This window comes from Oncorhynchus clarkii, unplaced genomic scaffold, assembly GCF_045791955.1.
Source record: "Oncorhynchus clarkii lewisi isolate Uvic-CL-2024 unplaced genomic scaffold, UVic_Ocla_1.0 unplaced_contig_7571_pilon_pilon, whole genome shotgun sequence".
NCBI classification, from domain to species: Eukaryota; Metazoa; Chordata; class Actinopteri; order Salmoniformes; family Salmonidae; genus Oncorhynchus; species Oncorhynchus clarkii.
Genome location: NW_027259244.1, coordinates 1 through 21964, shown reverse-complemented (window position 1 = coordinate 21964; position 21964 = coordinate 1). Strand labels below are relative to the sequence as shown.

The window sequence follows — 21964 nt, the reverse complement described above, 5'->3', positions numbered from 1 at the left end:
ACACAACACACCACACACAACAACACACCACACGCCACACACAACACACACAACACAACACACAACACACACACACTCAAACACAACACACCACAACACACAACACACAACATACAATACAACACACAACACACAACACAACACACAACACACCACACACAAAACCACACACAACACAACAAACAAAACACAACACACTACACACAACAAGCAACACAACACACAATACCACACAACACCCATTACGCAACACAACACAACAACCAACACCCAACACACAACACAACACCCAAACCAACACACACACACACACACACACCCAAACCAACACACATACCCAAACCAACACACACACACACACACACTCAAACACAACACGCAACACACACAAACCAACACACACACCCAAACCAACACACACACACTCAAACACAAACCACAACACACAACACAACACACAACACACAACACAACACACAACACACAACACAAACACAACACAACACACACAAAACCACACACCACACACAACACAACAAACAAAACACAACACACAACACACAATACAACACACAACACTCCACACACCACACAACAAAACACAACACCACACACCACACCACACACCACACAACACACAACACCACACACCAAACAACCCAACACACAACCTAACACACAACACACACCACAAAACACAACACACACCACAACACACAACACACCACACACAACAACACACCACACACCACACAACACACAACACAACACACAATACCACACAACACACAACACGCAACACCCAACACACAACACACCACACCACACAACACAACACACACAAAACAACACAACACACCACATCAACACACAACACACCACGCAACACACAACACACCGCACACCACACACCACAACACACCACACACCAAACACCACACAACACAACACACAACAAGCAACACAACACACAATACCACACACCACACAACACAGGCCACACAACACCCAACACACAACACACAACACAACACACCACACACAACAACACACCACACGCCACACACCACACAACACACAACACGACACACACCACACAACACACAAAACAACACACAACACACAACACGCCACACGCCACACACAACACAATACACAACACACCACACACAGCACACAAAACAACACACAACACAACACACAACACACCACACAACACAAAACACACCACACACAACACAAAACACACAACACACCACACACCACACAACACAACAAACAACACACAACACCACACACCACACAACAAACAACACACACCACAACACACAACCCAACACACAACACAAACCACAACACACAACACACAACCCAACACACAACACACAACACAACACACAACACACCACACCACACAACACAACACACAATACCACACACAACACACCACACCACACAACACAACACACACAAAACAACACAACACACATCACACAACACACAACGCAACACAACACACAACACAACACATTACATCAACACACAACACACCACGCAACACACAACACACCGCACACCACACACCACACACAACAACACACCACACACCAAACACCACACAACACAACACACAACAAGCAACACAACACACAATACCACACACCACACAACACAGGCCACACAACACCCAACACACAACACAACACACCACACACAACAACACACCACACGCCAAACAACACACAACACACCACACAACACACAAAACAACACACAACACGCCACACACAACACAATACACAACACACCACACACCACACACAACACAACACAACACACAACACACCACACAACACAAAACACAACACACACAACACAAAACACACAACACACCACACAACACAACACACAAAGCAACACAACACACAACACAACACACCACACCACACTACAAACAACAAACAACCCAACACACAACACACACCACAACACACACCACAAACCACAACACACAGCACACAACCCAACACACAACACACAACACAACACACATCACAACACACAATACCACACAACACACAACACGCAACACAACACAACACCCAGCACCCAACACATAACACAACACAACACCCAACACACAACACAACACCACACAACACAACACACAACACGCCACACACAACACATAACACACAACACACAACACACCACACAACACAACACACAACAAGCAACACAACACACAATACCACACACCACACAACACATTATATCAACACACAACACACCACGCAACACACCACACAACACAACACACAACAAGCAACACAACACACAATACCACACACCACACGCCACACAACACACCACACAACACAACACACAACACAACACACACAACACACACCACACCACACACCACACACAACACACACCACACCACACAACACAACACAACACACACCACACCACACACCACACACAACACAAAACAACACACAACACACCACATTACATCAACACACCACACGCCACACAACACACAACACAACACAACACACAACACACACACACACACACTCAAACACACACCATACAACATACAACACAACACAACACACAACACAAACACACAACACACAACACAACACAACATACACAAAACCACACACCACAAAACACAACAAACAAAACACAACACACAACATACAACAGAACACAACACAACACAACACCCAAACCAACCAACACACACACACACACACACACACACACACACACACACACACACACCCAAACCAACACACACACCCAAACCATAACACACACACACACTCAAACACAACACACAACACGAAACACACACACACCCAAACCAACACACAACACAACACAACACACAACAAACACACACACTCAAACACAAACCACAACACAACACACCACAACACACAACATACAACATACAACACAACACACAACACAACACACAACACAAACACACAACACAACACACAACACAACACACAACACAACACAACACACAACACACAATACAACACACAATACAACACTCCACACACCACACCACACACCACACAACACAACACACAACAAGCAACACAAAACAAAATACCACACAACACGCAACACAACACAACACCCAACACCCAACACATAACACAACACAACACCCAACACACAACACCACACAACACACAACACGCCACACGCCACACACAACACATAACACACAACACACCACACACCACACACCACACAACAAGCAACACAACACACAATACCACACACCACACAACACATTACATCAACACACAACACACCACGCAACACACAAAACACCACACCACACCACACAACACACAACAAGCAACACAACACACAATACCACACACCACACAACACACAACACACGCCACACAACACACACCACACCACACACCACACACAACACAAAACAACATACAACACACCACATTACATCAACACACAACACACCACGCAACACACCACACACCACACACCAAATCACACACCACACAACACCAAAACACACAACACACAACACAACACACCACACACAACAACACACCACACGCCACACACAACACAACACACAACACACCACACACACACACACACACAACACAACACACAACACAACCCACACAAAACCACACACCACACAACACAACAAACAAAACACAACACACAACATACAACATACAACAGAACACAACACAACACAACACCCAAACCAACACACACACCCAAACCATAACACACACACACACTCAAACACAACACACAACACGAAACACACACACACCCAAACCAACACACAACACAACACAACACACAACACACACACACACTCAAACACAAACCACAACACAACACACAACATAAAACATACAACACAACACACAACACACAACAACACACAACACAAACACACAACACAACACACACAAAACCACACAACACAACAAACGAAACACAACACACAACACACAATACAACACACAACACAACACTCCACACACCACACCACACACCACACAACACAACACACAACAAGCAACACAACACACAGTACCACACACCACACAACACACAACACCCAACACACAACAACACCTCACAAGCCACACACCACACACAACACACCACACAACACACAAAACAACACACAACACACAACGCAACACAACACACAACACACTACATCAACACACAACACACACACAACACACCACACACCACACACAACAACACACCACACAACACACAACACAACACACAACACAACACAACACACAATACCACACACCACAACACCCAACACACAACACAACACAACACAACACACACAACACACAACACGCAACAATCAACACAACACACCACACGCCACAAACAACACACACCACACCACACAACACACCACATTACATCAACACACCACGCAACACACCACACACCACATCACACACCTAACACACAAAACACAACACAACACAACACACAACACCACAACACACAACACAACACACCACACACAACAACACACCACACGCCACACACAACACAACACAACACAACACACAACACACACACACACACTCAAACACAACACACCACAACACAAAACATACAACACAACATACAACACAAACACACAACACAACACAACACACACAAAACCACACACCACACAACACAACAAACAAAACACAACACACAACACACAACGAGCAACACAACACACAATACCACACAACACACAACACAACACAACACCCAAACCAACACACACACACACACACACACACACACACACACACACACACACACACACACACACCCAAACCAACACACACACTCAAACACAACACACAACACGAAACACACACACAACACAACACACAACACGCAACACGCAACACAACACACCACACACAACACACAACACACAACATTACATCAACACACAACACACACACACACCCAAACCAACACACACACCCAAACCAACACACACACTCAAACACAACACACAACACGAAACACACACAACACCACACAACACAACACACACCACGCCACACGCCACACACAACACACCACACAACACACAACACACAACACATTACATCAACACAGAACACACAACGCAACACACAACACACCACACAACACACCACAACACACAACAAGCAACACAACACACAATACCACACACCACACAACACACAACACATGCCACACAACACCCAACACACAACACACCACACACAACACACACCACACCACACACCACACACAACACAAAACAACACACAACACACCACATTACATCAAAACACAACAAACCACGCAACATACCACACACCACATCACACACCACACAACACCAAAACACACAACACAACACACCACACACAACAACACACCACACGCCACACACAACACAACACAACACACACACACACAACACACAACATACAACATACAACACAACACTCCACACACCACACCACACACCACACAACACAACACACAACAAGCAACACAACACACAATACCACACAACACACAACACAACACAACACACAACACAACACACAACACAACACACACAAAACCACACAACACAACAAACAAAACACAACACACAACACAACACAACACAACACCCAAACCAACACACACACACACACACACACACACACACAACACAAACCAACACACACACACAAACCAACACACACACACACTCAAACACAAACCACAACACAACACACCACAACACACCACAACACACAACATACAACATACAACACACAACACAACACACAACACAACACACAACACAACACAACACAACACACAACACAAAACAAACAAAACACAACACACAACACAACAACCCAAACAAACACACACACACACAACACAACACACAAAACAACACTCCACACACCACACCACACACACACCACAACACACAACATACACAACACAACACACAACAACACAAAACACAACACAACACAACACACAACACAACACACAACACAACACACACAAAACCACACAACACAACACACAACACACTATACAACACACAAAACAACACTCCACACACCACACCACACAACACAACACACAACAAGCAACACAACACACAATACCACACAACACAACACAACACAACACAACACACAACACAACACACACAAAACCACACAACACAACAAACAAAACACAACACACAATACAACACACAACACTCCACACACCACACCACACACCACACAACACACAATACCACACACCACACAACACACGCCACACAACACCCAACACACAACACACAACAACACCCCACATGCCACACACCACACACAACACACCACACAACACACAACACACAACGCAACACAACACACAACACATTACATCAACACACAACACACCACGCAACACACCACACACCACACACAACAACACACCACACAACACAACACGCAACACAACACACAATACCACACAACACCCAACACCCAAAACACAACACACAACACAACACACACAACACACAAAACAACACACCACACCACACACCACACACAACACACCACATTACATCAACACACAACACACCACACACCACACACCACATCACACACCTAACACACAAAACACAACACAACACAACACACAACACCACAACACACAACACAGCACACCACACACAACACCACACGCCACACACAACACACAACACAACACAACACAACACACAACACACACACACACACTCAAACACAACACACCACACACAACAACACACCACACGCCACACACAACACAACACAACACACAACACACCACAACACACAACATACAACATACAACACAACACTCCACACACCACACCACACACCACACAACACAACACACAACAAGCAACACAACACACAATACCACACAACACACAACACAACACAACACACAACACAACACACAACACAACACACACAAAACCACACAACACAACAAACAAAACACAACACACAACATACAACACAACACAACACAACACCCAAACCAACACACACACAGACACACACACACACCCAAACCAACACACACACACAAACCAACACACACACACACTCAAACACAAACCACAACACAACACACCACAACACACCACAACACACAACATACAACACACAACACAACACAACACACAACACAAAACACAACACAACACAACACACAACACAACACACAACACAACACACACAAAACCACACAACACAACACACAACACACTATACAACACACAAAACAACACTCCACACACCACACCACACAACACAACACACAACAAGCAACACAACACACAATACCACACAACACAACACAACACACAACACAACACACAACACAACACACACAAAACCACACAACACAACAAACAAAACACAACACACAACACACAATACAACACACAACAAAACACTCCACACACCACACCACACACCACACAACACACAACAAGCAACACAACACACAATACCACACAACACAACAAACAAAACACAACACACAACATACAACACAACACAACACAACACCCAAACCAACACACACACACACACACACACACACACCCAAACCAACACACACACACAAACCAACACACACACACACTCAAACACAAACCACAACACAACACACCACAACACACCACAACACACAACATACAACACACAACACAACACAACACACAACACAAAACACAACACAACACAACACACAACACAACACACAACACAACACACACAAAACCACACAACACAACACACAACACACTATACAACACACAAAACAACACTCCACACACCACACCACACACAACACACAACAAGCAACACAACACACAATACCACACAACACAACACAACACACAACACAACACACAACACAACACACACAAAACCACACAACACAACAAACAAAACACAACACACAACACACAATACAACACACAACACAACACTCCACACACCACACCACACACCACACAACACACAACAAGCAACACAACACACAATACCACACACCACACAACACACGCCACACAACACCCAACACACAACACACAACAACACCCCACATGCCACACACCACACACAACACACCACACAACACACAAAACAACACACAACACACAACGCAACACACAACACATTACATCAACACACAACACACCACGCAACACACCACACACCACACACAACAACACACCACACAACACAACACGCAACACAACACACAATACCACACAACACCCACACACCCAAAACACAACACACAACACAACACACACAACACACAAAACAACACACCACACACACACCACACACCACACACACACACCACATTACATCAACACACAACACACCACACACCACACACCACATCACACACCTAACACACAAAACACAACACAACACAACACACAACACCACAACACACAACACAACACACCACACACAACACCACACGCCACACACAACACACAACACAACACAACACAACACACACACACACACACAACACACCACAACACACAACACACCACAACACACACAACACACAACACAACACACACAACACAACACAAACACACAACACACAACACAACATTCACAAAACCACACACCACACACCACACAACACTCCACACACCACACCACACAACACAACACACAACAAGCAACACAACACACAATACCACACAACACACAACACACGCCACACAACACCCAACACACAACACACAACAACACCACACACGCCAAACACCACACACAACACACCACACAAAACAACACACAACACACAACGCAACACAACACACAACACATTACATCAACACACAACACACCACACACACAACACACACAACAAGCAACACAACACACAATACCACACACCACACAACACACACACACACAAACACCCAACACCCAACACACAACACACAACACAGCCACACACCACACACCACACAACACACCACATTACATCAACACACACCGCACCACGCAACACACCACACACCACACACCACATCACACACCTAACACACAAAACACAACAGAACACAACACACAACACCACAACACACAACACAACACACCACACACAACAACACACCACACGCCACACACAACACAACACAACACACACACACACTCAAACACAACACACCACAACACACAACATACAACACAACACAACACACAACACAAACACACAACACAACACAACACAAACAAAACCACACACCACACAACACAACAAACAAAACACAACACACAACACACAACGAGCAACACAACACACAATACCACACAACACACAACACGCAACACAACACCCAAACCAACACACACACACACACACCCACACACACACACACACACACACACACACACCCAAACCAACACACACACCCAAACCAACACACACACTCAAACACAACACACAACACGAAACACACACACAACACAACACACAGCACACAACACACAACACGCAACACGCAACACAACACACCACACGCCACACACAACACAACATTACATCAACACACCACGCACCACATCACACACCACACAACACACAAAACACAACACAACACACAACACCACAACACACAACACACCACACACAACAACACACCACACGCCACACACAACACACAACACAACACACACACACACTCAAACACAACACACCACAACACACAACATACAACACAACACACACAAACACAACAAACACAAAACCACACACCACACAACAAACAAACACACAACACACAACAAGCAACATAACACACAATACCACACAACACACAACAAGCAACACAACACAACACAACACCCAAACCAACACACACACCCAAACCAACACACACACACACACACACTCAAACACAACACACAACACAAAACACACACACACACTCAAACACAAACCACAACACACAACACAACACACAACACAACACACCACAACACACAACATACAACATACAACACAACACACAACACAAACACACAACACAACACAACACACAACACACACAAAACCACAAACCACACACAACACAACAAACAAAACACAACACACAACACACAACACAACACACAACACAACACTCCACACAACACACAACACAACACACACCACACAACACAACACACAACAAGCAACACAACACACAATACCACACACCACACAACACACAACACACCCCACACAACACCCAACACACAACACACCACACACAACAACACACCACACGCCACACACCACACACAACACACCACACACCACACAACACACAAAACACACAACACACAACGCAACACAACACACAACACATTACATCAACACACAACACACCACGCAACACACAACACACCACACACAACAACACACCACACAACACAACACACAACAAGCAACACAACACACAATACCACACACAACAACACACCACACACCACACACAACACACCACACACCACACAACACAACAAAACACACAACACACAACGCAACACAACACACAACACATTACATCAACACACAACACACCACACACCACACACCACACACCACACACACACACACACACACACACAAACCAACACACACACACACACTCAAACACAACACACAACACGAAACACACACACAACACAACACACAGCACACACCACACCACACACCACACACAACACACAACACAACACACAACACACAACATGACATCAACACACAACACACCACGCAACACACCACACAACACACACACACACACACAACACACAACACACCACACGACACACAACACACAACACACAACACACAACACACAAAACACACAACGCAACACACCACACACACACATTACATCACACACAACAACACAACACACAACACACACACACACACACAACACACACAACACACAACACAACACAACACACAATACCAACACACAACAACACAACACACAACACACAACACACCACACACCACACACCATACACCACACACACACACACACACACACACAAACCAACACACACACACACACACTCAAACACAACACACAACACGAAACACACACACAAAACACACAGCACACACCACACCACACACCACACACAACACACAACACAACACACAACACACAACATGACATCAACACACAACACACCACGCAACACACCACACAACACACAAAACACAACACAACACACACACACTCAAACACAACACACCACAACACACAACATACAACATACAACACACAACACAACACACACAAAACCACACACCACACAACACAACAAACAAAACACAACACACAACAAGCAACACAACACACAACACAACACCCAAACCAACACACACACACACACCCAAACCAACACACACACCCAAACCAACACACACACACACACACTCAAACACAACACACAACACGAAACACACACACACCCAAACCAACACACAACACACAACACAACACACAACACACACAACATACAACATACAACACAAGACACAACACAAACACACAACACAACACAACACACACAAAACCACACACCACACACAACACAACAAACAAAACACAACACACAACACAACACACACAACACAAGCCTCATCAGTTTGGGGTTCCCACGTGAATTGAATTGAATTTTTTCTAGTTTCAGAGAGCACAACACATCCCTCACCCAATATTTATAAGATGGGGGAGCTGCCATCTTCCAGTTCTGTAGTATTAGCCGTCTAGCTAAAAGAGTTGTATAAGCAACAGTGTCCGACTGGATTCTTGATAGGGGGGTACCCATGGGCAGTACTCCAAAAAGGGCTGTAAGGGGAGACGGATCTATAACAGTGTCATATATATCAGAGAAACATTTAAATATTAATTCCCAGAAACCTGACAGTTTATGACAGCCCCAAAACATATGCTACAGTGTGGCTGGTTCCACCTTACATCTGACACAAGTAGGATCAAAATCAGAGAATATTCTTCCAAGTTTGGCCCCCGACCAGTGGATACGGTGAACCACCTTGAATTGAATGAGGCTGTGTCTAGTGCTAAAAGAGGACGAGTGCACCCTGTGCAGCACAGATTCCCAGGCGTCTTCCCCAAGTTCCTCCCCCAAATCCTTTTCCCATCGAGTCTTTAAAGGCACCAAAGAAGGGTTCTGTAAGTCATGAATGATTGCATATACATCTGAAATTGAAATTGCGCCCCTAGGAAGCTTGTTCAGCTCCAAGATGCTCTCTATAGCTGTATTCGCAGGCCTATTGGGAAATCCAGGTGTATTAGCCCTGACAAAGTTTCTAGTCTGGAGATAGCGGAAAAAGTGGGATTGGGGGAGATTGAACTTTTCCTGCAGCTGAGAAAAAGAGGCAAATGTACCATCAAATAATAATTGGGCTAGCGAGGAAAGGCCTAGTGAGTGCCAAATGCCAAAAGCCCCATCATTCAAAGATGGAGGAAATAAAATGTTCTGATTGATTGGGCCTGATAGAGAAAAGCCTCGGAGGTTGGATTTGCAGTGGTCTGATACTCCTTCCATTTCAATATTATCGCTTGCACAGTGCTCCTTGGGATGTTTAAAGCTTGGGAAATCTTTTTGTATCCAAATCCGGCTTTAAACTTCTTCACAACAGTATCTCGGACCTGTCTGGTGTGTTCCTTGTTCTTCATGATGCTCTCTGCGCTTTTAACGGACCTCTGAGACTATCACAGTGCAGGTGCATTTATACGGAGACTTGATTACACACAGGTGGATTGTATTTATCATCATTAGTCATTTAGGTCAACATTGGATCATTCAGAGATCCCCACTGAACTTCTGGAGAGAGTTTTCTGCACTGAAAGTAAAGGGGCTGAATAATTTTGCACGCCCAATTTTTCAGTTTTTGATTTGTTAAAAAAGTTTGAAATATCCAAGAAATGTCGTTCCACTTCATGATTGTGTCCCACTTGTTGTTGATTCTTCACAAAAAAATACAGTTTTATATCTTTATGTTTGAAGCCTGAAATGTGGCAAAAGGTCGCAAAGTTCAAGGGGGCCGAATACTTTCGCAAGGCACTGTACATATGGATTTATTAATGTAGATATGTGGTAGTGGTGGAGTAGGGGCCTGAGGGCACACAGTGTGTTGTGAAATCTGTGAATGTATTGTAATGTTTTTAAAATTGTATAGACTGGCTTAATTTTGCTGGACCCCAGGAAGAGTAGCTGCTGTTTTGGCAGCAGCTAATGGGGATCCATAATAAATACAAATACAAATGATTTATTATCCAAATGTTGAAAGTGAGTGGGCGATGGAGAGAAATAAAATGGTGCAGTTTGAGGCCATGTGGCGGAGTGATGATGCACTGGAGATGGGGGTGTGAGTAGGTGGGTCTGGGCAGGGGTGATGTTGTGGATGTTTGTATGCTTCTGTATGTTGTCGTTTGTATGTGTATGTTTCGTAATTATTATTATTTTTTATCATAAATAAAATATATATTTGTTTAAATAATCGTAATGCCCATCCGTGTTCCAAAAATTAACAGACACAAATCTTACCCCTCTCACACCCTTCATTCAATTTGAATGTATGCTAGTGCTTTGTAAGCCTATTTATCATTTGATACATTGTTCAAATATTGAATCTTATCTAAATGACTAATCAACTAAAACACATACATGAATGTAATGAAACTTTATGAATAATTCTAGGTCAGATTCTATTGGCTTGGTTCTAAGGACCTAAGTGGTTTACCTGTAGGATGTTGTTTCGCTCATCCTCAGAGAGCTGTTTCATGGTGCCCTGTCTCATGTGTTCCTTGACAAAGCTGTCATACTCATCCTGAGCCCTCCTCACCTCCTCAGTGCGATGCTGCAAGTACTCAGGGGTCTTCCCAAAGTCCTAGAGAGGGGATGGGAAAATAGTTATGTTGGGCTCCTCTTCAGTTCAGTTCAAATAGGTTGAGTGTCTTTGTGCAATAAGCATATAAGTATCTTTCTTTGAATAGCAATCAAAATCTTGGACAAATCACTACCTGCTTGACAGACAAAGAAAAAACACTATTTGCATATGTAATGATAAGTTCACCTTTTTCTTGATGTACTTTGGGAGTAGTCCTGAATTTTCCAGGAGCTGTTTGTCTCCAGTTTTAGTGTCGGCATAGATAGGCTGTGGCTTTTTTGGCACTGCCATGATGTTCTCAAAGGCGTTTGTCTTTACAAACACCACACCACACACCACACACAACACACCACATTACATCAACACACAACACACCACACACCACACACCACATCACACACCTAACACACAAAACACAACACAACACAACACACAACACCACAACACACAACACAACACACCACACACAACACCACACGCCACACACAACACACAACACAACACAACACAACACACAACACACACACACACACTCAAACACAACACACCACAACACACAACATACAACACAACACAACACAACACACAACACAAACACACAACACACAACACAACATTCACAAAACCACACACCACACACCACACAACACTCCACACACCACACCACACAACACAACACACAACAAGCAACACAACACACAATACCACACAACACACAACACACGCCACACAACACCCAACACACAACACACAACAACACCACACACGCCAAACACCACACACAACACACCACACAAAACAACACACAACACACAACGCAACACAACACACAACACATTACATCAACACACAACACACCACGCAACACACCACAACACACCACACAACACAACAAGCAACACAACACACAATACCACACACCACACACCACACAACACACACCACAAAACACCCAACACCCAACACACAACACACAACAAGCCACACACCACACACCACACAACACACCACATTACATCAACACACACCGCACCACGCAACACACCACACACCACACACCACATCACACACCTAACACACAAAACACAACAGAACACAACACACAACACCACAACACACAACACAACACACCACACACAACACCACACGCCACACACAACACACAACACAACACAACACAACACACAACACACACACACACACTCAAACACAACACACCACAACACACAACATACAACACAACACAACACAACACACAACACAAACACACAACACACAACACAACATTCACAAAACCACACACCACACACCACACAACACTCCACACACCACACCACACAACACAACACACAACAAGCAACACAACACACAATACCACACAACACACAACACACGCCACACAACACCCAACACACAACACACAACAACACCACACACGCCAAACACCACACACAACACACCACACACCACACACCACATCACACACCTAACACACAAAACACAACAGAACACAACACACAACACCACAACACACAACACAACACACCACACACAACAACACACCACACGCCACACACAACACAACACAACACTCACACACACTCAAACACAACACACCACAACACACAACATACAACACAACACAACACACAACACAAACAACACAAACAAAACCACACACCACACAACACAACAAACAAAACACAACACACAACACACAACGAGCAACACAACACACAATACCACACAACACACAACACGCAACACAACACCCAAACCAACACACACACACACACACCCACACACACACACACACACACACACACACACACCCAAACCAACACACACACCCAAACCAACACACACACTCAAACACAACACACAACACGAAACACACACACAACACAACACACAGCACACAACACACAACACGCAACACGCAACACAACACACCACACGCCACACACAACACAACATTACATCAACACACCACGCACCACATCACACACCACACAACACACAAAACACAACACAACACACAACACCACAACACACAACAACACACCACACGCCACACACAACACACAACACAACACACACACACACTCAAACACAACACACCACAACACACAACATACAACATACAACACACAACACAACACAACAAACACAAAACCACACACCACACAACACAACAAACAAAACACAACACACAACAAGCAACATAACACACAATACCACACAACACACAACAAGCAACACAACACAACACAACACCCAAACCAACACACACACCCAAACCAACACACACACACACACACTCAAACACAACACACAACACAAAACACACACACACAAACACAAACCACAACACACAACACAACACACAACACAACACACCACAACACACAACATACAACATACAACACAACACACAACACAAACACACCACACAACACAACACACAACAAGCAACACAACACACAATACCACACACCACACAACACACAACACACCCCACACAACACCCAACACACAACACACCACACACAACAACACACCACACGCCACACACCACACACAACACACCACACACCACACAACACACAAAACACACAACGCAACACAACACAACACACAACACATTACATCAACACACAACACACCACGCAACACACAACACACCACACACAACAACACACCACACAACACAACACACAACAAGCAACACAACACACAATACCACACACAACAACACACCACACACCACACACAACACACCACACACCACACAACGCAACACAACACACAACACATTACATCAACACACAACACAACACACAACACACAACACACCACACACCACACACCACACACACACACACACACACACACACAAACCAACACACACACACACACTCAAACACAACACACAACACGAAACACACACACAAAACACACAGCACACACCACACCACACACCACACACAACACACAACACAACACACAACACACAACATGACATCAACACACAACACACCACGCAACACACCACACAACACACAAAACACAACACAACACAACACACAACACCACAACACACAACACACCACACACAACAACACACCACACAACACACACACACTCAAACACAACACACCACAACACACAACATACAACATACAACACACAACACAACACACACAAAACCACACACCACACAACACAACAAACAAAACACAACACACAACAAGCAACACACACACACCCAAACCAACACACAACACACAACACAACACACAACACACCACACGCCACACACCACACACAACACACCACACACCACACAACACACAAAACACACAACGCAACACAACACAACACACAACACATTACATCAACACACAACACACCACGCAACACACAACACACCACACACAACAACACACCACACAACACAACACACAACAAGCAACACAACACACAATACCACACACAACAACACACCACACACCACACACAACACACCACACACCACACAACGCAACACAACACACAACACATTACATCAACACACAACACAACACACAACACACAACACACCACACACCACACACCACACACCACACACACACACACACACACACAAACCAACACACACACACACACACTCAAACACAACACACAACACGAAACACACACACAAAACACACAGCACACACCACACCACACACCACACACAACACACAACACAACACACAACACACAACATGACATCAACACACAACACACCACGCAACACACCACACAACACACAAAACACAACACAACACAACACACAACACCACAACACACAACACACCACACACAACAACACACCACACAACACACACACACTCAAACACAACACACCACAACACACAACATACAACATACAACACACAACACAACACACACAAAACCACACACCACACAACACAACAAACAAAACACAACACACAACAAGCAACACAACACACAACACAACACCCAAACCAACACACACACACACACCCAAACCAACACACACACCCAAACCAACACACACACACACACACTCAAACACAACACACAACACGAAACACACACACACCCAAACCAACACACAACACACAACACAACACACAACACACACAACATACAACATACAACACAAGACACAACACAAACACACAACACAACACCACACACCACACACAACACAACAAACAAAACACAACACACAACACAACACACACAACACACAACAAGCAACACAAGCCTCATCAAACAGTTTGGGGTTCCCACGTGAATTGAATTGAATTTTTTCTAGTTTCAGAGAGCACAACACATCCCTCACCCAATATTTATAAGATGGGGGAGCTGCCATCTTCCAGTTCTGTAGTATTAGCCGTCTAGCTAAAAGAGTTGTATAAGCAACAGTGTCCGACTGGATTCTTGATAGGGGGGTACCCATGGGCAGTACTCCAAAAAGGGCTGTAAGGGGAGACGGATCTATAACAGTGTCATATATATCAGAGAAACATTTAAATATTAATTCCCAGAAACCTGACAGTTTATGACAGCCCCAAAACATATGCTACAGTGTGGCTGGTTCCACCTTACATCTGACACAGGTAGGATCAAAATCAGAGAATATTCTTCCAAGTTTGGCCCCCGACCAGTGGATACGGTGAACCACCTTGAATTGAATGAGGCTGTGTCTAGTGCTAAAAGAGGACGAGTGCACCCTGTGCAGCACAGATTCCCAGGCGTCTTCCCCAAGTTCCTCCCCCAAATCCTTTTCCCATCGAGTCTTTAAAGGCACCAAAGAAGGGTTCTGTAAGTCATGAATGATTGCATATACATCTGAAATTGAAATTGCGCCCCTAGGAAGCTTGTTCAGCTCCAAGATGCTCTCTATAGCTGTATTCGCAGGCCTATTGGGAAATCCAGGTGTATTAGCCCTGACAAAGTTTCTAGTCTGGAGATAGCGGAAAAAGTGGGATTGGGGGAGATTGAACTTTTCCTGCAGCTGAGAAAAAGAGGCAAATGTACCATCAAATAATAATTGGGCTAGCGAGGAAAGGCCTAGTGAGTGCCAAATGCCAAAAGCCCCATCATTCAAAGATGGAGGAAATAAAATGTTCTGATTGATTGGGCCTGATAGAGAAAAGCCTCGGAGGTTGGATTTGCAGTGGTCTGATACTCCTTCCATTTCAATATTATCGCTTGCACAGTGCTCCTTGGGATGTTTAAAGCTTGGGAAATCTTTTTGTATCCAAATCCGGCTTTAAACTTCTTCACAACAGTATCTCGGACCTGTCTGGTGTGTTCCTTGTTCTTCATGATGCTCTCTGCGCTTTTAACGGACCTCTGAGACTATCACAGTGCAGGTGCATTTATACGGAGACTTGATTACACACAGGTGGATTGTATTTATCATCATTAGTCATTTAGGTCAACATTGGATCATTCAGAGATCCCCACTGAACTTCTGGAGAGAGTTTTCTGCACTGAAAGTAAAGGGGCTGAATAATTTTGCACGCCCAATTTTTCAGTTTTTGATTTGTTAAAAAAGTTTGAAATATCCAAGAAATGTCGTTCCACTTCATGATTGTGTCCCACTTGTTGTTGATTCTTCACAAAAAAATACAGTTTTATATCTTTATGTTTGAAGCCTGAAATGTGGCAAAAGGTCGCAAAGTTCAAGGGGGCCGAATACTTTCGCAAGGCACTGTACATATGGATTTATTAATGTAGATATGTGGTAGTGGTGGAGTAGGGGCCTGAGGGCACACAGTGTGTTGTGAAATCTGTGAATGTATTGTAATGTTTTTAAAATTGTATAGACTGGCTTAATTTTGCTGGACCCCAGGAAGAGTAGCTGCTGTTTTGGCAGCAGCTAATGGGGATCCATAATAAATACAAATACAAATGATTTATTATCCAAATGTTGAAAGTGAGTGGGCGATGGAGAGAAATAAAATGGTGCAGTTTGAGGCCATGTGGCGGAGTGATGATGCACTGGAGATGGGGGTGTGAGTAGGTGGGTCTGGGCAGGGGTGATGTTGTGGATGTTTGTATGCTTCTGTATGTTGTTGTTTGTATGTGTATGTTTCGTAATTATTATTATTTTTTATCATAAATAAAATATATATTTGTTTAAATAATCGTAATGCCCATCCGTGTTCCAAAAATTAACAGACACAAATCTTACCCCTCTCACACCCTTCATTCAATTTGAATGTATGCTAGTGCTTTGTAAGCCTATTTATCATTTGATACATTGTTCAAATATTGAATCTTATCTAAATGACTAATCAACTAAAACACATACATGAATGTAATGAAACTTTATGAATAATTCTAGGTCAGATTCTATTGGCTTGGTTCTAAGGACCTAAGTGGTTTACCTGTAGGATGTTGTTTCGCTCATCCTCAGAGAGCTGTTTCATGGTGCCCTGTCTCATGTGTTCCTTGACAAAGCTGTCATACTCATCCTGAGCCCTCCTCACCTCCTCAGTGCGATGCTGCAAGTACTCAGGGGTCTTCCCAAAGTCCTAGAGAGGGGATGGGAAAATAGTTATGTTGGGCTCCTCTTCAGTTCAGTTCAAATAGGTTGAGTGTCTTTGTGCAATAAGCATATAAGTATCTTTCTTTGAATAGCAATCAAAATCTTGGACAAATCACTACCTGCTTGACAGACAAAGAAAAAACACTATTTGCATATGTAATGATAAGTTCACCTTTTTCTTGATGTACTTTGGGAGTAGTCCTGAATTTTCCAGGAGCTGTTTGTCTCCAGTTTTAGTGTCGGCATAGATAGGCTGTGGCTTTTTTGGCACTGCCATGATGTTCTCAAAGGCGTTTGTCTTTACAAAGTCCTTTTTGGTGTGAATGCCCATAAGTGGGTTGTCTGCTTTGGCAGGTATTTGTGGTTTTTTGAAAGTCTCATCATCCAAATATGAAAATGGTTGCTCTAAGGGTATAACAACATAGACACAGAGTTAGGAAATGACCTCCAAACAAAGTGATATTGAGATGTAATCTCATCCTATTGCTTACTTTCAGGAAGTTTGGGTTCCTTGGAGTGCTTGAGCAGATATTTCTCTGGAGAGGGCAAGTCTACTTTTACTTGTCCCATAGTCTTGTTGGTAGGCTTATTCAGCATTTTCTCATGCTTAACTTGTGCCCTAAACTTTGACATATACCTTGACAATGGAATAAAAAAGACAAGATTGATAGATTATTACAGGACATGGCATGAGTCAGAAGAATGTGCAGTCTTTTTCACTGTGCAGGTTGTGGCAACAAAGTATCTCTATACATTCCCAATACACAGAAACATAGGCTACATAAATATATGTGGCTAGCTGGGTACAGTAAAAATGCCATCGGCTGTGTACGGTGCAAATAAGTTTAGCTAGCTACAATGTAGCCTACATACAGTTACATTGTTAGCTAGCTACGTTTGCTAGCTATAGGCAGTCATACCTTGGTGGTTTCTCTATTTTAACCTCCTCCCTTGGAATAAGGTTGTAAATACTTTCTGTTGGATACATAGTGGTCGACATATTTCTGGAATATGCACTTTTTTTCTGAGAAGCAAATAATAGCTAGCTAGTCACCTCTAGCCGGCTCTACATTCAAATGTCTGGAATGTTTTGTTTGACAAGTTCCCTGGGCAACTGTCACGGTTTGATTGCGACATCAGCATCAACGTGTTTCAATCTAAGGGAGCGTTTGTAAATTCGCTCTGGCTGTCTACTCCGATGTCAGAGCACTCCCGTCTGAGCGTGGCAGAGCGCAGGATAACTGACCATCAACATGCTTTGAATATGGCCGGTGTCATTAAACGTCGGGGAAAAAA

The 21964-nt window shown here is 43.8% G+C and overlaps 1 protein-coding gene across 1 annotated transcript; it reads right to left on the bottom strand.

Moving 5' to 3' along the window:
• Nucleotides 1-20486: 20486 nt before the first annotated feature.
• LOC139399911 (enkurin-like) lies at nucleotides 20487-21718 on the bottom strand. Its single transcript, XM_071145037.1, has 4 exons — nucleotides 21589-21718; nucleotides 21160-21305; nucleotides 20841-21073; nucleotides 20487-20654 (listed from the first exon to the last, which is right to left on the bottom strand). The coding sequence occupies exons 1-4, from the start codon at nucleotides 21666-21668 to the stop codon at nucleotides 20487-20489; spliced, it is 627 nt and encodes a 208-aa protein (XP_071001138.1). The 5' UTR covers nucleotides 21669-21718.
• Nucleotides 21719-21964: the final 246 nt, after the last annotated feature.

What these genes read in the sequence shown, in the direction of transcription:
- LOC139399911 (XM_071145037.1), bottom strand. Translation starts at nt 21,668, where the DNA reads ATGTCGACCACTATGTATCCAACAGAAAGTATTTACAACCTTATTCCA. An exon ending in AAAATAGAGAAACCACCAAG is followed by an intron (nt 21,306 to 21,588) that starts GTATGACTGCCT and finishes TCCATTGTCAAG; the next exon opens with GTATATGTCAAAGTTTAGGG. An exon ending in CAAAGTACATCAAGAAAAAG is followed by an intron (nt 20,655 to 20,840) that starts GTGAACTTATCA and finishes TCCCCTCTCTAG; the next exon opens with GACTTTGGGAAGACCCCTGA.